Raw genomic sequence first — 13,540 nt, 5'->3', positions numbered from 1 at the left:
AGAGTAGGGAATAGTGGCTTAGTGGTTTGGGGAATTGGTACCAGGATTACGTGTGAGGCGATTGGAATTAATGGGCACAGGTGTGGGCAGTGTAGGAAGGTCAAAGAGATATGTGTCAGGGGTACTGGAGCAGGGGAGGGGCAGGGATGTGCCGGGGTACAGGTGTCTGTGCGCAGGTAGAAGGCATGCAGGGGCAGGGGGAGAGCGGATACAGCGCAGGGATTGCCCAGGTATAGCCAGAGCAGCGCAATAGCCTCCGGGCACAGAGGAGGGGGAGAGCCCAGGTATAGCCAGAGCAATAGCCTCCGGGCACAGAGGGGGGGGGAGAGCCCAGGTATAGCCAGAGCAATAGCCTCCGGGCACAGAGGAGGGGGAGAGCCCAGGTATAGCCAGAGCAATAGCCTCCGGGCACAGAGGAGGGAGAGTGGCAGAACACGTGGAAGGTGCCCTCCTCCCCAGCCAGAGCCAAGTCCCCAGCGAGCAGGAGGAGGAGCTATTGGTCTCTCTGATCAGGTTTCCACACTTCCTCCGCCAACTTACCCGGACTGTGGCTGGGATTTATTCCGGGGGTGCCTCTCTGCCCCAGCGCCCTACCAATGGCTGGGCACGAATGGGACTGGTTCCAGCGGGAGGAGCTGATAGGGCAGATCAGTGACATCCGGGTACAAAACCTGCAAGGTAAGTGCCCCAGCCTGCCCACTGTAGGGGTGAAGGGGTCCCGCCCATAGGGGGCCGCTGTGCGGAGGTGTTTGGGCTCGTTGGCTCGGCCAGGCTGGGGGTTGTTTAGCGCTGTGAGTAGCTGCTAACCTTCCCATCCCCTGCATGTACATTGCACTTTGCCTGAACAAGTGACTGTACGGAGGGGGCGGATTTCCCTGCACATGGGGAAGGAAAACATCCCTGCTGTGAGAGTCCCCTGGGAAACAGCTGTGTGTGTGGCTCTGCGGGCTGGTAGTGATGCCAAGAGGTTCTGCAGCAGCTCGGTTAGTGAGTGGCCACTCAGCTGGGAAGGGCTTGAGCCTCTGAGGAATAACGATCAGTACTTGGAAGCCCATTCCGGGGGCACCGACAGTTAACTCTTTATACCCGGGACTGCTTTCGCCAGCTGTTACAGTGCTTGTGGCTAGTGATTCTTCATCCTTGGGTTAACGGGCTGATACTGGAGGATTCCTCAGCTATTATTATGTAATTACCGCTTATGTCTTCTCTTTAGCCCCTAGAATCTCCCCTGGTGTGTGGAATCTGCACACTAACAGCATCATTTGCATCACAATAATAAGCTGAGCCCTCAGCATGTTGCTGATTGAGTGAATCCCACTTGGGTTTATCACAGCATCACATGCTTCTCATTTTATTGTGTTTCCAATCACACTGATAGTAATGGCCGGCATCCCTGTCTCCCAACCTGTTTTCAAGGACCCACAATTATGTCCAGGAATCAATTTTCATACCTAAAATTGGTTTAAAACCAGTTGCATGCTTCATATGAATGACTTGTTTCTGTTGTACAAAGAAATATTACATTAACCTGCATCTACCAATATCTTCAGTTAGCACCAGATACCCAAAGTAGCCAAACAGATTTGCTGGATATCAATAGGAAGCCTGTGTTTATTATTTGCTCAGTATTACAGAGTTGGATATGGTGGATTATCTGAGTAGTAAACTGAAGGATGATTATTGGAGTCTTGCGTGTAAATTTAGCAATATGTCCCTGGTTTCGCTTTCATTAAAGGACTTTTTTTGGGAAACACAATTCCCAATTTCCTATGGTGTGTTTACATGGTGCCATAGCTATAAGAAGTTGCTACAAAATGTGTTGTAATTTGCCAATATTCTTCAAGATGGTAGCAACATATATTCATTTTTTCTAATTTACCTCTGAAGAAGTAGATTTTATGAATTTGTATTATTATGAACATATATTTACAAATATTGACTGATATAGGAGCCAAAGAGGGCCCTGGTTATTAGAGCTTCCAACTTAACATAGAGATTCTGCATGATTTTAAGCTGCTACTTTCAAAAAAGGCTGTATTTTATCATTTAAACATTTGTTCTTGAGATCAGAGTCTGTGCATACTCACTAAAAGTGAGCACAAGGGAGTCAGATACAAGGATCACGCATTTTACTTTGCCTAATAATACACTTTGGCTGCTGTCCAAAGGTGGCCATAAACTTTACAATTACAATCTTTCCTGTGACCATTGATCACAGGAAAGATCGCTTGTACCCTCAAATATGTTCAGGGCTGAATCGTCAGATATGGAGGTAGAAACAATAGGAAATTTAGCCCTCAACGCTTGCCTTTGCTCAAGTTTTTCTGTCCCTTCTGATTGAAGAGACAACCGATATCCAAGTCTTTTGCAACATCACCCCGTCAATCCATAATACACGCACTGAATATCGTACAAAATGGATAACATTGGTGCATGTATGGCCAGCTTAATACTAAACGGATGATCCTGTATGATGTATTACAGCTGAGTTCATGCATTAAACAGTAGGGATGTAGCGAACCTCAAAAAAAAAGTTTGCGAACCCGTTCGCGAACTTACGCCAAAAAGTGCGAATATTCGCGAACTTTGCGAACCCCATAGACTTCAATGGGAAGGCAAACTTTAAAACCTAGAAAAGCCATTTCTGGGCAGAAAACTGATTTTAAAGTTGTTTAAAGGGTGCCACGACCTGGACAGTGGCATGCAGGAGGGGGATCAAGGGCAAAAATTTCTCTGAAAAATACTTTGTTGACACAGCGTTGCGTAAAACCGCAAAGGCAGCTGGCAGACCTAGCGGAAATACGCAGCGTTTTTTGCTATTTTGCACTATTAGCACCATGGAAACGGGATTTGCTGAAAAATGCCATGTGTGCGGCGTTTTTAGGCCGAGAAAAAAACGCAGCGGAAAAACGCTACTCGAAGCCAAATTGCGAACATACGCGAAAAGTTTTCGAACTCGCGAACACCCGATGTTCGCGCGAATTAGATCGACGGCGAACAGTTCGCTACATCTCTATTAAACAGATTCTGTATACCTTGGGGGTGATGAATCAATGTTCCAGTTTGATTTCTTTCACGTTTTGATTTTTTTAGTGCTAAAACTCAAATTTGAATTATGGTTCTAAAGTTCCAAAAGTGCAAAAACCCAAAAACTCGAATGGAAAACTTTACCATCTAAAAGCTTGCAAGTTTCTACAGAAGTCAATGGGAGTAAGTCAAGCCATATTTTCAATTCGAGATATTCAAGTTTTATTCAAGTTTGTAAACTCGAAAAATAGAGGTATTTTTTATTTGAACAAGTTTACCGCATTAATAAATAAGCGAGCATTCGATATGCATGTTTATTCGGTTTCAGAAAAGAAACTCAAATTCACAAACTTGAAACCTAATAAATAATCCTACTTGTGTTATTGCTGTTCCATTCTTTCAGGCCTATACAGTTTGCATAATTTTATCGGTACATGTATTGCCTTTGCTTGAGAATTCATATTAGTTTTTAAGAAAGTGTGACATTGCCACATTTGAATTAGCCTGGATTTGGTGTTGTGCTGTAATCGGTAATGCCTCACTGTTTATGCAGAACTGCCCATTATTTGTGAAATGTCCTGGGGCAAAATTGCTTAAGGGGGGGTTAATTTACAACTACCAGCATTACAGTTACTATACCTATACTATATTGTACTAGACCTACTAAACTTATTATTCCACAGGTGCATGTTACACTTTCACCATCTTGCATTACCATGCACAATGGTCCACAGATACTGTACGTTCTCCATTGATTCTCAGGCAATAGATAGTCTCAGAATGGATTTAAATGCTTTATCCTTTTAGCATTTATATTTGCTCGTATGGATACAGACTTACAGTCCTACAGGGCAGGAAGAGATACATTAGCACAGCAAAGTCCAAGATTTTCCATGCTGTGGTCCAATTATTTGCTATTTCACATGTTGGGGACCATATTATTAATAAATAATGATATTTGTGGCAATCTTGGGAATTCTAGGGGCCATAAAAAATAGACAGCCCTGAATTACCACATTGCTGTGCAGTGACACATGAAACCCCACTCCATGTCAAAACAAAAGTAAAAGTTAATAAGCCCGTGATTGGATTCAGCTTTTATTCTGAAAATTATTTTGTTCAGAGTGTGCAAATAACTTATGTAGCAAAAAACTAGGTAAAATCTTCCACTCAGTGTTTACTTTACATGTATAGATGAAACGATATACATGATTTATGTAAAAGAAACCAATTTAGCCCCTTTTTCAACACTGATTTAATGATTGGGGCATGTGATAAACATCCCTTGTATATTGTTTTTATTAAGAAATATGTCATTTTTTGTCATTCTGAATCTGAAAGTAAAGTTACATTCTTCTTCCTGTTTTTTCAGCAGAATCAAGACAAATCAGCAGTCCACTGAGCCTCTATATAATGAACTATTCCTTATCGCAAAGCCTAAATAAGGCTGCATCTAGGCAGAGTGTAGGGTTTGTTTATACAGAGGGCTTATTAGTGACCTGTTGATTTGTTTCGACTGTGCTAATTAAAACAATAGGCAAAAAGTATGTTCACTACAAGCCCTATTAATTGAACTCATGTTGAAAAAGAGGGTATACTGCTTCTTTAATAGACACAGTGAGTAATGACTTTGCAACATGATAACTCCACCTTGAATAAACAAGGTGTTTGTATGGGTTTCCTGGACTCCATGTATGGGAAGCCTTATCCTCTTGAATCTGTGTTAGCTTTCTAGTGGCTCTATGGGGCAGATTGATCAACTATAGCAACTATAGCAACTATAGCAGATTGATCATCAGCGTTTTTATAACAGACGGGAAAGCTAGGTCTTGGCTCTAAAATTTAGGGGCCAATGTAATAAAAATTGTAAACAGAAACAAATTGCATAGATATGATATCACATTTGCATATTATTACACTACAAACTAGTGCAAACAATAACTATTGCAACCTTTCTTACTCTGGCATTGGTTCACTTAATTTCTGGATTCACAAATGCTATATTAAATTCACACAAACACAAAACATTTTCCCATTTCCCATATTTTAATTTTATTTTTTATTCCATGTTCTCTTTTCATGCAAAAATAACTTTTTCAGTAAGAACTTTAATTACTGTATATACATTTTTTTTACTGCTGTGGGATGTGTTTGCTAAATACTTTCTGGGTTTGCAAACTATATTAAATTTGCGAAATGACAAAATTGTTTTTCCTCATTGCAAATACTTTTCTAATACCTACCTTAATTACATTCCCCTTTAATGTTTTCAGATAATACACCATATGTAATCCATTAGTTTTGGTTTCCCATTGTTTTTTCTTACAGTAGCAGCGCAAATCTAAAATGTTACAGATTGATACATTAGCTGATACATTTCACCTGTACTCCACTGAGTATGTGCCCCAAGCTTTTCTTGATGTCTTTCACAAAGCAACTGTTACAGTTTGGTTTGTTGCTGGGACTTCTCTGATGCTGCTGGGAAATTTATCAGCTAATGTATCAAATATTCAGTTTTTTTTTTTAGTTTTGAGTGTTTTTTTTTTTACATGTTTTTTATTCAAAAGAGGAATAGAGAAATAGTTTACTTTATGACAACATATGTTTTGTGAAGGTGAACTATCCCTATATACTTGTCTTAGGGGGTTATGTTATAAAATGCACTAAGTTTGCCCAGGAGCAGTAACCAATAGCAACCAATTAGTAGATAGAATTTACTGGTCTCACCTGTTTGAAAGCAAACTTCTAATTGGTTGCTATGGGTTACTGCACATGGGCCAATATTTTTTATTACATGTGGGGTATAATTTATAAAGATGCTGTTGATGTAACATGTATGCAATCCTTTGGAGGCAACCTTAGGCCCAAAGTACAGCAACCAATCAGCAGGAAGCATTTAAAGGACACAACAGTGATCTTATTGATTGCTGTATGTTACATTTGGGAGTTAAACGAACAGTAACAACAAAAAATGAAAGTAATTAAAATATTATGCAATGTTGCCCTGCCCTGGTAAAACTGGTGTCTTTGCTTAAGAAAATATACTATAGTTTAAATAAATAAACTGCTGTGTAGCCAGGGGGATTAAGGAGTAACTAATAATGGGATAATGGGTCCATTGTCCTGTTATTCTTCAGTCGCTATGTTTGAATGAACAAGCACCATCCTACACCAAAAACCTTGAGTGGCTAAGTGGCTATATGTACATAACTTACATGTTCTACCTGAGTTTATTAATACAGACATATGCAAGCAATTGTACTAAGACATAGCCCATAAGTCACTCTGTTGGTCATACTTAGGGCAGATTTATTATGCAGCGTAAACAAGCAGCAAAAAACTTTGGCACATATCACCAGGCTTTGCCATATAAAATACGGCATCTTTTTTTTTTACACATTTTTTCTTAAAGCAACATCTGTCTGAAATTACTTACACAAGGTCTGAATCAGTGTAAAATAAAAGTGTCAGATCTGGTGTTCGAAGGGCGTTAAATAAAGCACTCCTAAATAAATTCACCATTTATTTTACACAGCTTTTTACACCAGTGAATTTGGTTTTACACGGCATAATAAATAGGACCCCATAAAGTGCACTTCCAGTAAAGGTTGCAGTATTATTAGGAAGTGAAAGCACCGTGTAGAAGATCAGTAACTCCAAACACACTTCAGGGGGTCATTCATGTAAATGAATATATAATATATGGGTATCTCGAGCAATGCTATAATGCCTGACCCCTAGGTGGACACAATGCACACTCTCATACACATCAGCCTGCCCCAGATACGCACCGGAGAAGTTGATGGCTTTGTAATCAGAGCAAGAAAACTTTGCTGACCCAAATAGAAAGGTATTAATAGAATTAATTTATTCTTCTGGCTGAGCTGCAAAATTTACTTTCTCATGTCATTCATTTAATCAGTCAGTCAGAACAAACAGGAGTCTTCACGTGAAATACAGGTATATCTCTTCTGGCAAAATGTTTAGAGAATAGCTTTTTTTCTAGTATACTAGCACTATACAGTGCTAAGGTGTTTTAGCCTTATGCAATACCATTGGCAGTAAAGTCAATCAGTGGAGCAAATAGAAGATAAGAGGCCAGTTGGCACTGCTTGTGGCTGTTCAGGCTGCCCTTCATTCCAATTCTTTGAGCTGCCAGTTTAGGAACCACTGCAAGAAGTGACACACATGCACAGATATATTTGCACTGAAGAATGGTACAGTAAAGTGGGCACGAAATACTGTTTCCCCAATTTGCACTAGGATATGTTTGTATGTGGATACTGAACCTGTCATGCAACCCACTTTGCAGATTCCAGATATACCTCTTAAAATAACACTTAAGTATTTCAGATATGGAAATCTATAGGGATATATATCTTTCATAATAAACCTTATTCAAACTATGATTTTTGCAAGAGAGAGAGGCAGATGTTTTCACGCTCTGGATACAAGTAAATGCTATAAATACATATGTCTTTCTCTGCTTATGAGAACAATGGTAGGCAGAACAGGGCTGTGGAATAGTAAAACACTGACATGCACAGCGGTGAGGCTTCAGAGAAATGAAGCTACGAATCATGGGGCAGGGCAGCACATAACCTTCCCTGAGGCTGAGAATGGCTGGCCCTGGTAAGATTAAATTTAGGAAACCTGTGACCTGCACCACGGGGATTATGGAGATAAAGCAAGACAAAGCTGGAGGAAGGAACAGAAAACAACATTTAAGGAGAAGGAAAAAGTGAAGTCAACATTCTCATTTCCACATATCAATTCTTCCTGCTTTGCTGGCTAAATAAATAGGAGGGGCATGTTGTGAATACCAGTCATGGTGCCATTCCTAACAGAGCTATGTGTAAAAAAGGCATGTTTTTGTCATGGTGCTGTAGACATCTTGAATTCTGAGTCAACAGCCTAAGGAAAGGGTTGTCACTACTCTTGTATATAGATTCTGTGGGCCTCTTTGTAGAGAAAACAATAAAAAAATGAAATTCTGTTTTGACAATATATTTGGTAACATTGCTGTGTGGGCAGTATATGTCTCACTGCCCATCCTGTTTATTCTTACAGGTGTTCTCTCATCCTATATAAAATATCTGCTGCTTTGCTGCACAGTGCAGCCTGTAATACAGTTTCATTTCATGCTGTATAAAGCTGATCGGCCGTGGAACTGTATTTAGGATGAGAAAGATTAATACTTGACAGAAGTGTTTGTAGTGAATGGGGGTTCAGTATTGATATAATGTAGCGGCTCTGAACTATGCTCTTTTATCTGTTGTTGAATTAGAACTCCCAGAAGCTTTGGCAGGCAGCTGTAGGTGCAGGTCGGGTAATAATTAGCTGTTAGTTAACTGTCTTTGTCTTGCTCTAATGCACCCCACTCACCCTACCTACTGGTACTGCCTCCCTTTCCTTGTGCAGGGTCCTTGGAGTTTAAACTTATTCAGACCCATTATAGTGAACTGGTAGAAATTGTGAGGCTTGTGTGTAGGCTCCTGAGCTAGAGTTTGGAATGTGACAAATATGGGGCTTTCTGGGTGAGGCCATGACGTAAAGCTAATAAAAATGTTTAGCTCTAAAAAATAGGATTGTTTTAAATGTTTGGCTCCTAAAAATAGGAGCCAGCAGCTTAGTCATTATCAAGAACTAAGAACTGTTCTTATAATAAAAAAGTCTATTCTACTGTACAGAGCTGCGTATATAAGTAGCGCTTTATAAATAAAGATATACATACATACATGGCACACAAATTCATTTTCTAGGTAAGTTGCACCACAAGCCAAACTTTGCAATGCATTCAAATTACTGACTAAGTGCCCCTCTCTGTGTGTGTATTGGAGAATGGGTATCAGAAACCGTCTCCGTCTCTTTAGAGGCATAAACCATCCTGGAGAATGTGGTAGGTACATATTTATTAAAAGATTGTTTTGTTTGTTTTTTTTATTTCAAGTGCTTTTTGGTTTCTAGTCACTTTTTCTCAAAGCATCAAGACACTGGAGTTAAAGGGGTGTCCATCTTTTGCAATGCCCTACCAGAGTAGTAGAATTTTTCAGAAGAAGACACTTTTGCAGTACAGTACATATATGGTATTGCTTAATGCTGATTTATCTGCAATGACTCTCTCTCCCTGCTGCCTGTTTATCAATCTGCACTGAGCCCAGATTTCATTTATGAAGCAGGTATTTTTTTTAAAATGGTCATATTAGAAGAATTAATTCTTATTCAAAGTACTACCACTATGTTAGAACTTTGAAAAAGGTGGACTTCTCCTAAAACTTCCCTTTATAGAAATACTAAAGTGAATATAGATTTTAGGGTTAGATTACTGCACATTACAGCTTGAATTTCGGACTTACACAGGTTAATTTTTTTCCTGGCTAGGAAGTTTAAAGCGGTGCCTGTGGTCAGTGTAGTTATTAATGATGACTCCAAGTAAAATATTAAGTCCAGAATCAAAAATGCATTGAACAGGCACACCACCAGCTCCTGAAAGCTCCACCATTTATATACAGTGTGCTTAGCTGTAGCATAGGTTATGAAATAATGTTTTCATACACATGGCAGCTGTGTAAACATATTCAATATTAGCTTAATTTTTCTATTTCCTATTGTTTATTCATTCCTGCATTGTAAATTATTGCAGATACACTGCAGGTTCATATTCATAATTTCATTTTACAGACACAGTGAATCAAGGACTATTTATATTTGGCAAATCTCACTATAACAAACTCAGCAAGACTGATTAATTTTTGGGTCTGACATTTACTGGGAATACATTGATACAATAACCATTTGTGTTTGGATCTGGAACTCACTAAAACCTTACAGGTTCACCCTTTGTGTTTGGATCACTGCTACTGCCTACTCACCTAAATTTGGACCATTCACTGCAGTGCTGTGAGTACTGTTGCTATAGGATAGGATGGGGCCTATTTAAGGCGTGCTTTCTGGTACAATGGTTCTCATAAAAAAGCCACCGCACAGAAGCTATCAAAAAACTTTTGTGTGTTAAAAACCCTTAGGCACTGCTGCAAATTCTGGACTCATGTGGTAATTAATTTGTTATTGAAATTAGTCCTAAGGGCTGAAATCTAACAAACAAAAGTAATGCTGGGCGCACATTGGACATAGTCTTGGATATTTGACTTACCAAAATATAGTCAGGTATTCTTATAATGTAAGCACACAAGGCTTGTCAAATTGCGCATACCCAACAAACTAGTCTGAAAGCCAATAAATCTGATCTCTATTCATGTAATGTTGTTTTTTTCTGCATGATCAGTTTTGGAATGCTTGTAGCAGAGGTTGTTTTAGGGCCAGACATACACAAAAACTATACAGCTGCATGTATACAAGTTTAGCTTTAGCACAGAGTACAGCAGTAAAAACATGACTTGTCCTCTGCTGGTTTCTTTAGAACAGGGGTCTCCAAACTTTTTTACCCATGAGCCACATTCAAATGTAAAAATACTTGGGGAGCAACACAAGACTAAAACATGTTCCTGGGGTTCCAAATAAAGACTATTATTAGCTATTTGGTAGCCCCTATATAGACTGGCAGCCTACAGAAGGTTCTGTTTGGCAGTACATCTGGTTTTTATGCCTCCAAAACTTGCCTCCAAGCCAAGAATTCAACAATAAGCACCTGCTTTGAGGCCACTGAGAGCAAAATCCAAGGGGTTGGAGAGTAACATGTTACTCACGAGCAACTGGTTGGGGATCGTTGCTTTAGAACACTGCTTTGTGGATTGAAAGTAAGTTATTCTCCTAAATGCAATCTTTAACAACTAGGGGATAATTCACAAATGTGGAGATAAAACAAATTTGGAGTGAGATTGGACAATTAAATGTTAATTAAACACCAAGTTCATAGTTGTCTAATCTCCAGATTTATTTTTTTTACTCCACTTAACACCAAAACGCCAAAAAGTTGTACTCCAGATTTTAAGGTAAAAGTGGTTTTCATGCACAGATATACAGGACAAAGTGCAAAGCAATGTGATCAGTGTGCAAAGGGATACCATCAGTTCATTGCTTACATATGACTGTAAACTGTTATTATAATACATAACACAAGCAGTTTTCTTTAAGGAGCCTGAAATTCGGTCAATGGTTTCTTATTTCAATTTGTCAGAAAACACAGTTGATAAAAACATGTAATTATTTTTCTTTTGTTGCAGAAGGTAATTGAAAGAATGTAATGGTAATTAAGGGGAAGGGCGTTTTGCTCTTAAGATAGTGTTAAATAGTGGTGTGATCTGAAAAACTGAAAAAAAGAAAAACAAGTACAACAGCATTGGGTGATATTAGGCAAGCAGACAGATCACAATGAAGGTAATGCAGTGTTGACGCGGTCCTTTCCCTGATGGGATTTTTAAACCTGCTGATCGATATCTGGCAACTTTTGCCAGATATTGGTTGGGCAGGCCCTCAGAGGGCCCCATACTCGGGCTAATACGCTGTCAACTCATTCCAGAAGGCCTACATTGACTTTAATTAGCGTGTGTATGGCCACCTTAAGTCAGTTACGTTCATGGAACCCTTTTAATAATTACCTACTCAAACTCTGCCCTAGGCTACACATACATATATTTTATTTGAGGGCAAAAAAGTGGTTGCTGTGCATTTCCTGTGTATTTTTACAACAGATATGGTCCTGCTCAATAATTTGGAAATAAGCAAGTGTCGGGCCTTAAGGAACTAGGTTTATTATTAAGTTCTGAACAGGGATGGAATCTAATTAGTTAACTAACATGTATTAGTTCTCCAGTGGAAAGCCATCTATTGTTAGTCTCCCTAAACTAATACATGTTTATCCGGAAACCCATTATCCAGAAAGTTCTGAATTACAGAAAGGCCATCTCTGATAGACTCCATTATAAGCAAATAATTTGAATTTTTAAAAATGATTTCCTTTTTCTCTGTAATAATAAAACAGTACCTTGCACTTGATCCTAACTAAGATATAATTAATCCTTATTGGAGGGAAAACAAGCCTATTGGCTTTATTCAATATTTAAAGATTTTTAGCAAACTTCCAGAGATCCAAATTATGGAAAGATCCCTTATCTGGAAAACCCTGGGTCCCGAGCATTCTGGATAACGGGTCCCATACCTGTACTGTATTTCACCCTCCTTACTTTCATACAGTCAGTCAGTCAATGTGTGGAGACCCCAAACAAGAGATTTCTCAAATCAAACTTTATATTGGACAGATTTATAAAAATGTGAAATTAGAGCTCACCGCAGAAAAATTCACCCATTTTCTTTTCATTCCTATGGGATTTTTAGAAGTATATTTATTAATGAGTTAGAATTCACCATTTGATAAATATGCTTTTAAAAATCCCATAGAAATGAATAGACAGTGGGTGAATTTTTCTGTGATGAGCTCTAATCTCACATTTTAATAAATCTGACTCCTAGTTTATACACACATGATTGGCCTTCACTTCCATGGAGCAATTCAACCAGTAATCCTATGGCTGATGAGTAGGGATCACCGCAATTTATAGTCACAGCAACTAATCGCCCCCATGTGTCTTCGCCCCTAAGGCAGCCTGTTCTGTTGCATTTATAAAAAACAACAATAATACAATATTACTTTATATTACCAGTATTCTGATCCCATTTAACTTCCATTTAATATAAAAAGAAAGTACAAGTGACAGCACTCACAGAATTTTTCAACTGAGTCACTTTGGTGAAGCAAAAAATGATTTATTGATCCAACGTTTCGGTCCTTCACAAGGACCTTTCTCAAGGAAAAGGTTTTTCCTTAAGAAAGGTCCTTGTGAAGGACTGAAACGTCAGATCAATAAACCTTTTTTTTACTTCACTAAATTGAGTCAGTTGAAATACCCTGTGAGTGCCATCACTTGTACTTTCTTTTTATATTAAATGGAAGTTAAATGGGATCAGAATACTGGTAATATAAAGTAATATTGTATTATTGTTGTTTTTTATAAATGCAACAGTGGGGAACCATATTCTCTTATCTGTATATTGTCAGTTAAAGGAATTCTATAGCTGGCCTATTTTACAGTGCATGTTTTCTGTAGAAATACAGGTTTTGTGCTCCTGTGTGATAGGAAAAATATAAAATCAGATCACGAGCACCTATTTCTTTTTTTTCCATGGAAGGTGACCTTGCATCACTGGCAGATAAAAACAGAGTTCACTTTTGAAGTGTTTAAATGACAAAAACAACCAAAATAAAGAAATAGTTCCATATGAAGTAATCCTGCATCTCATTTGCAAAGCATAATACATATATCTATCTATCTATCTATATATATACACATACTTTGTAAGGCCTTTGTTATTGTGTTTTTTCTTAGACTTATTTTTCTCTTTTGCAAGTAATTGCTGATGTGTTGCTGTATCATAAATTATAATTATAGTGCAATAGTGTGATTGCTGATGTGATGCTGTATCATAAATATAAAATAAAAATATTAATACTGTAATACTCTCTTAACTGCCAGGCAAAAAGGGAATCTGAGTTTCT

At 38.5% G+C, this 13,540-nt stretch overlaps 1 protein-coding gene across 1 annotated transcript in view; it reads left to right on the top strand.

Moving 5' to 3' along the window:
• Positions 1–269: 269 nt before the first annotated feature.
• Positions 270–13,540, top strand: part of clmn (calmin (calponin-like, transmembrane)) — a 69,641-nt gene continuing 56,370 nt past the window's right edge. Inside the window, exon 1 of the mRNA XM_002936068.5 lies at positions 270–678. Within this exon, the coding sequence (XP_002936114.3) occupies positions 597–678 (82 nt within the window). The 5' untranslated portion in view covers positions 270–596. The remainder of the gene's footprint in view (positions 679–13,540) is intronic.

Source organism: Xenopus tropicalis, chromosome 8 (genome assembly GCF_000004195.4).
Source record: "Xenopus tropicalis strain Nigerian chromosome 8, UCB_Xtro_10.0, whole genome shotgun sequence".
Taxonomy (NCBI): Eukaryota; Metazoa; Chordata; class Amphibia; order Anura; family Pipidae; genus Xenopus; species Xenopus tropicalis.
This window is presented reverse-complemented; position numbering and strand designations above follow the sequence as displayed.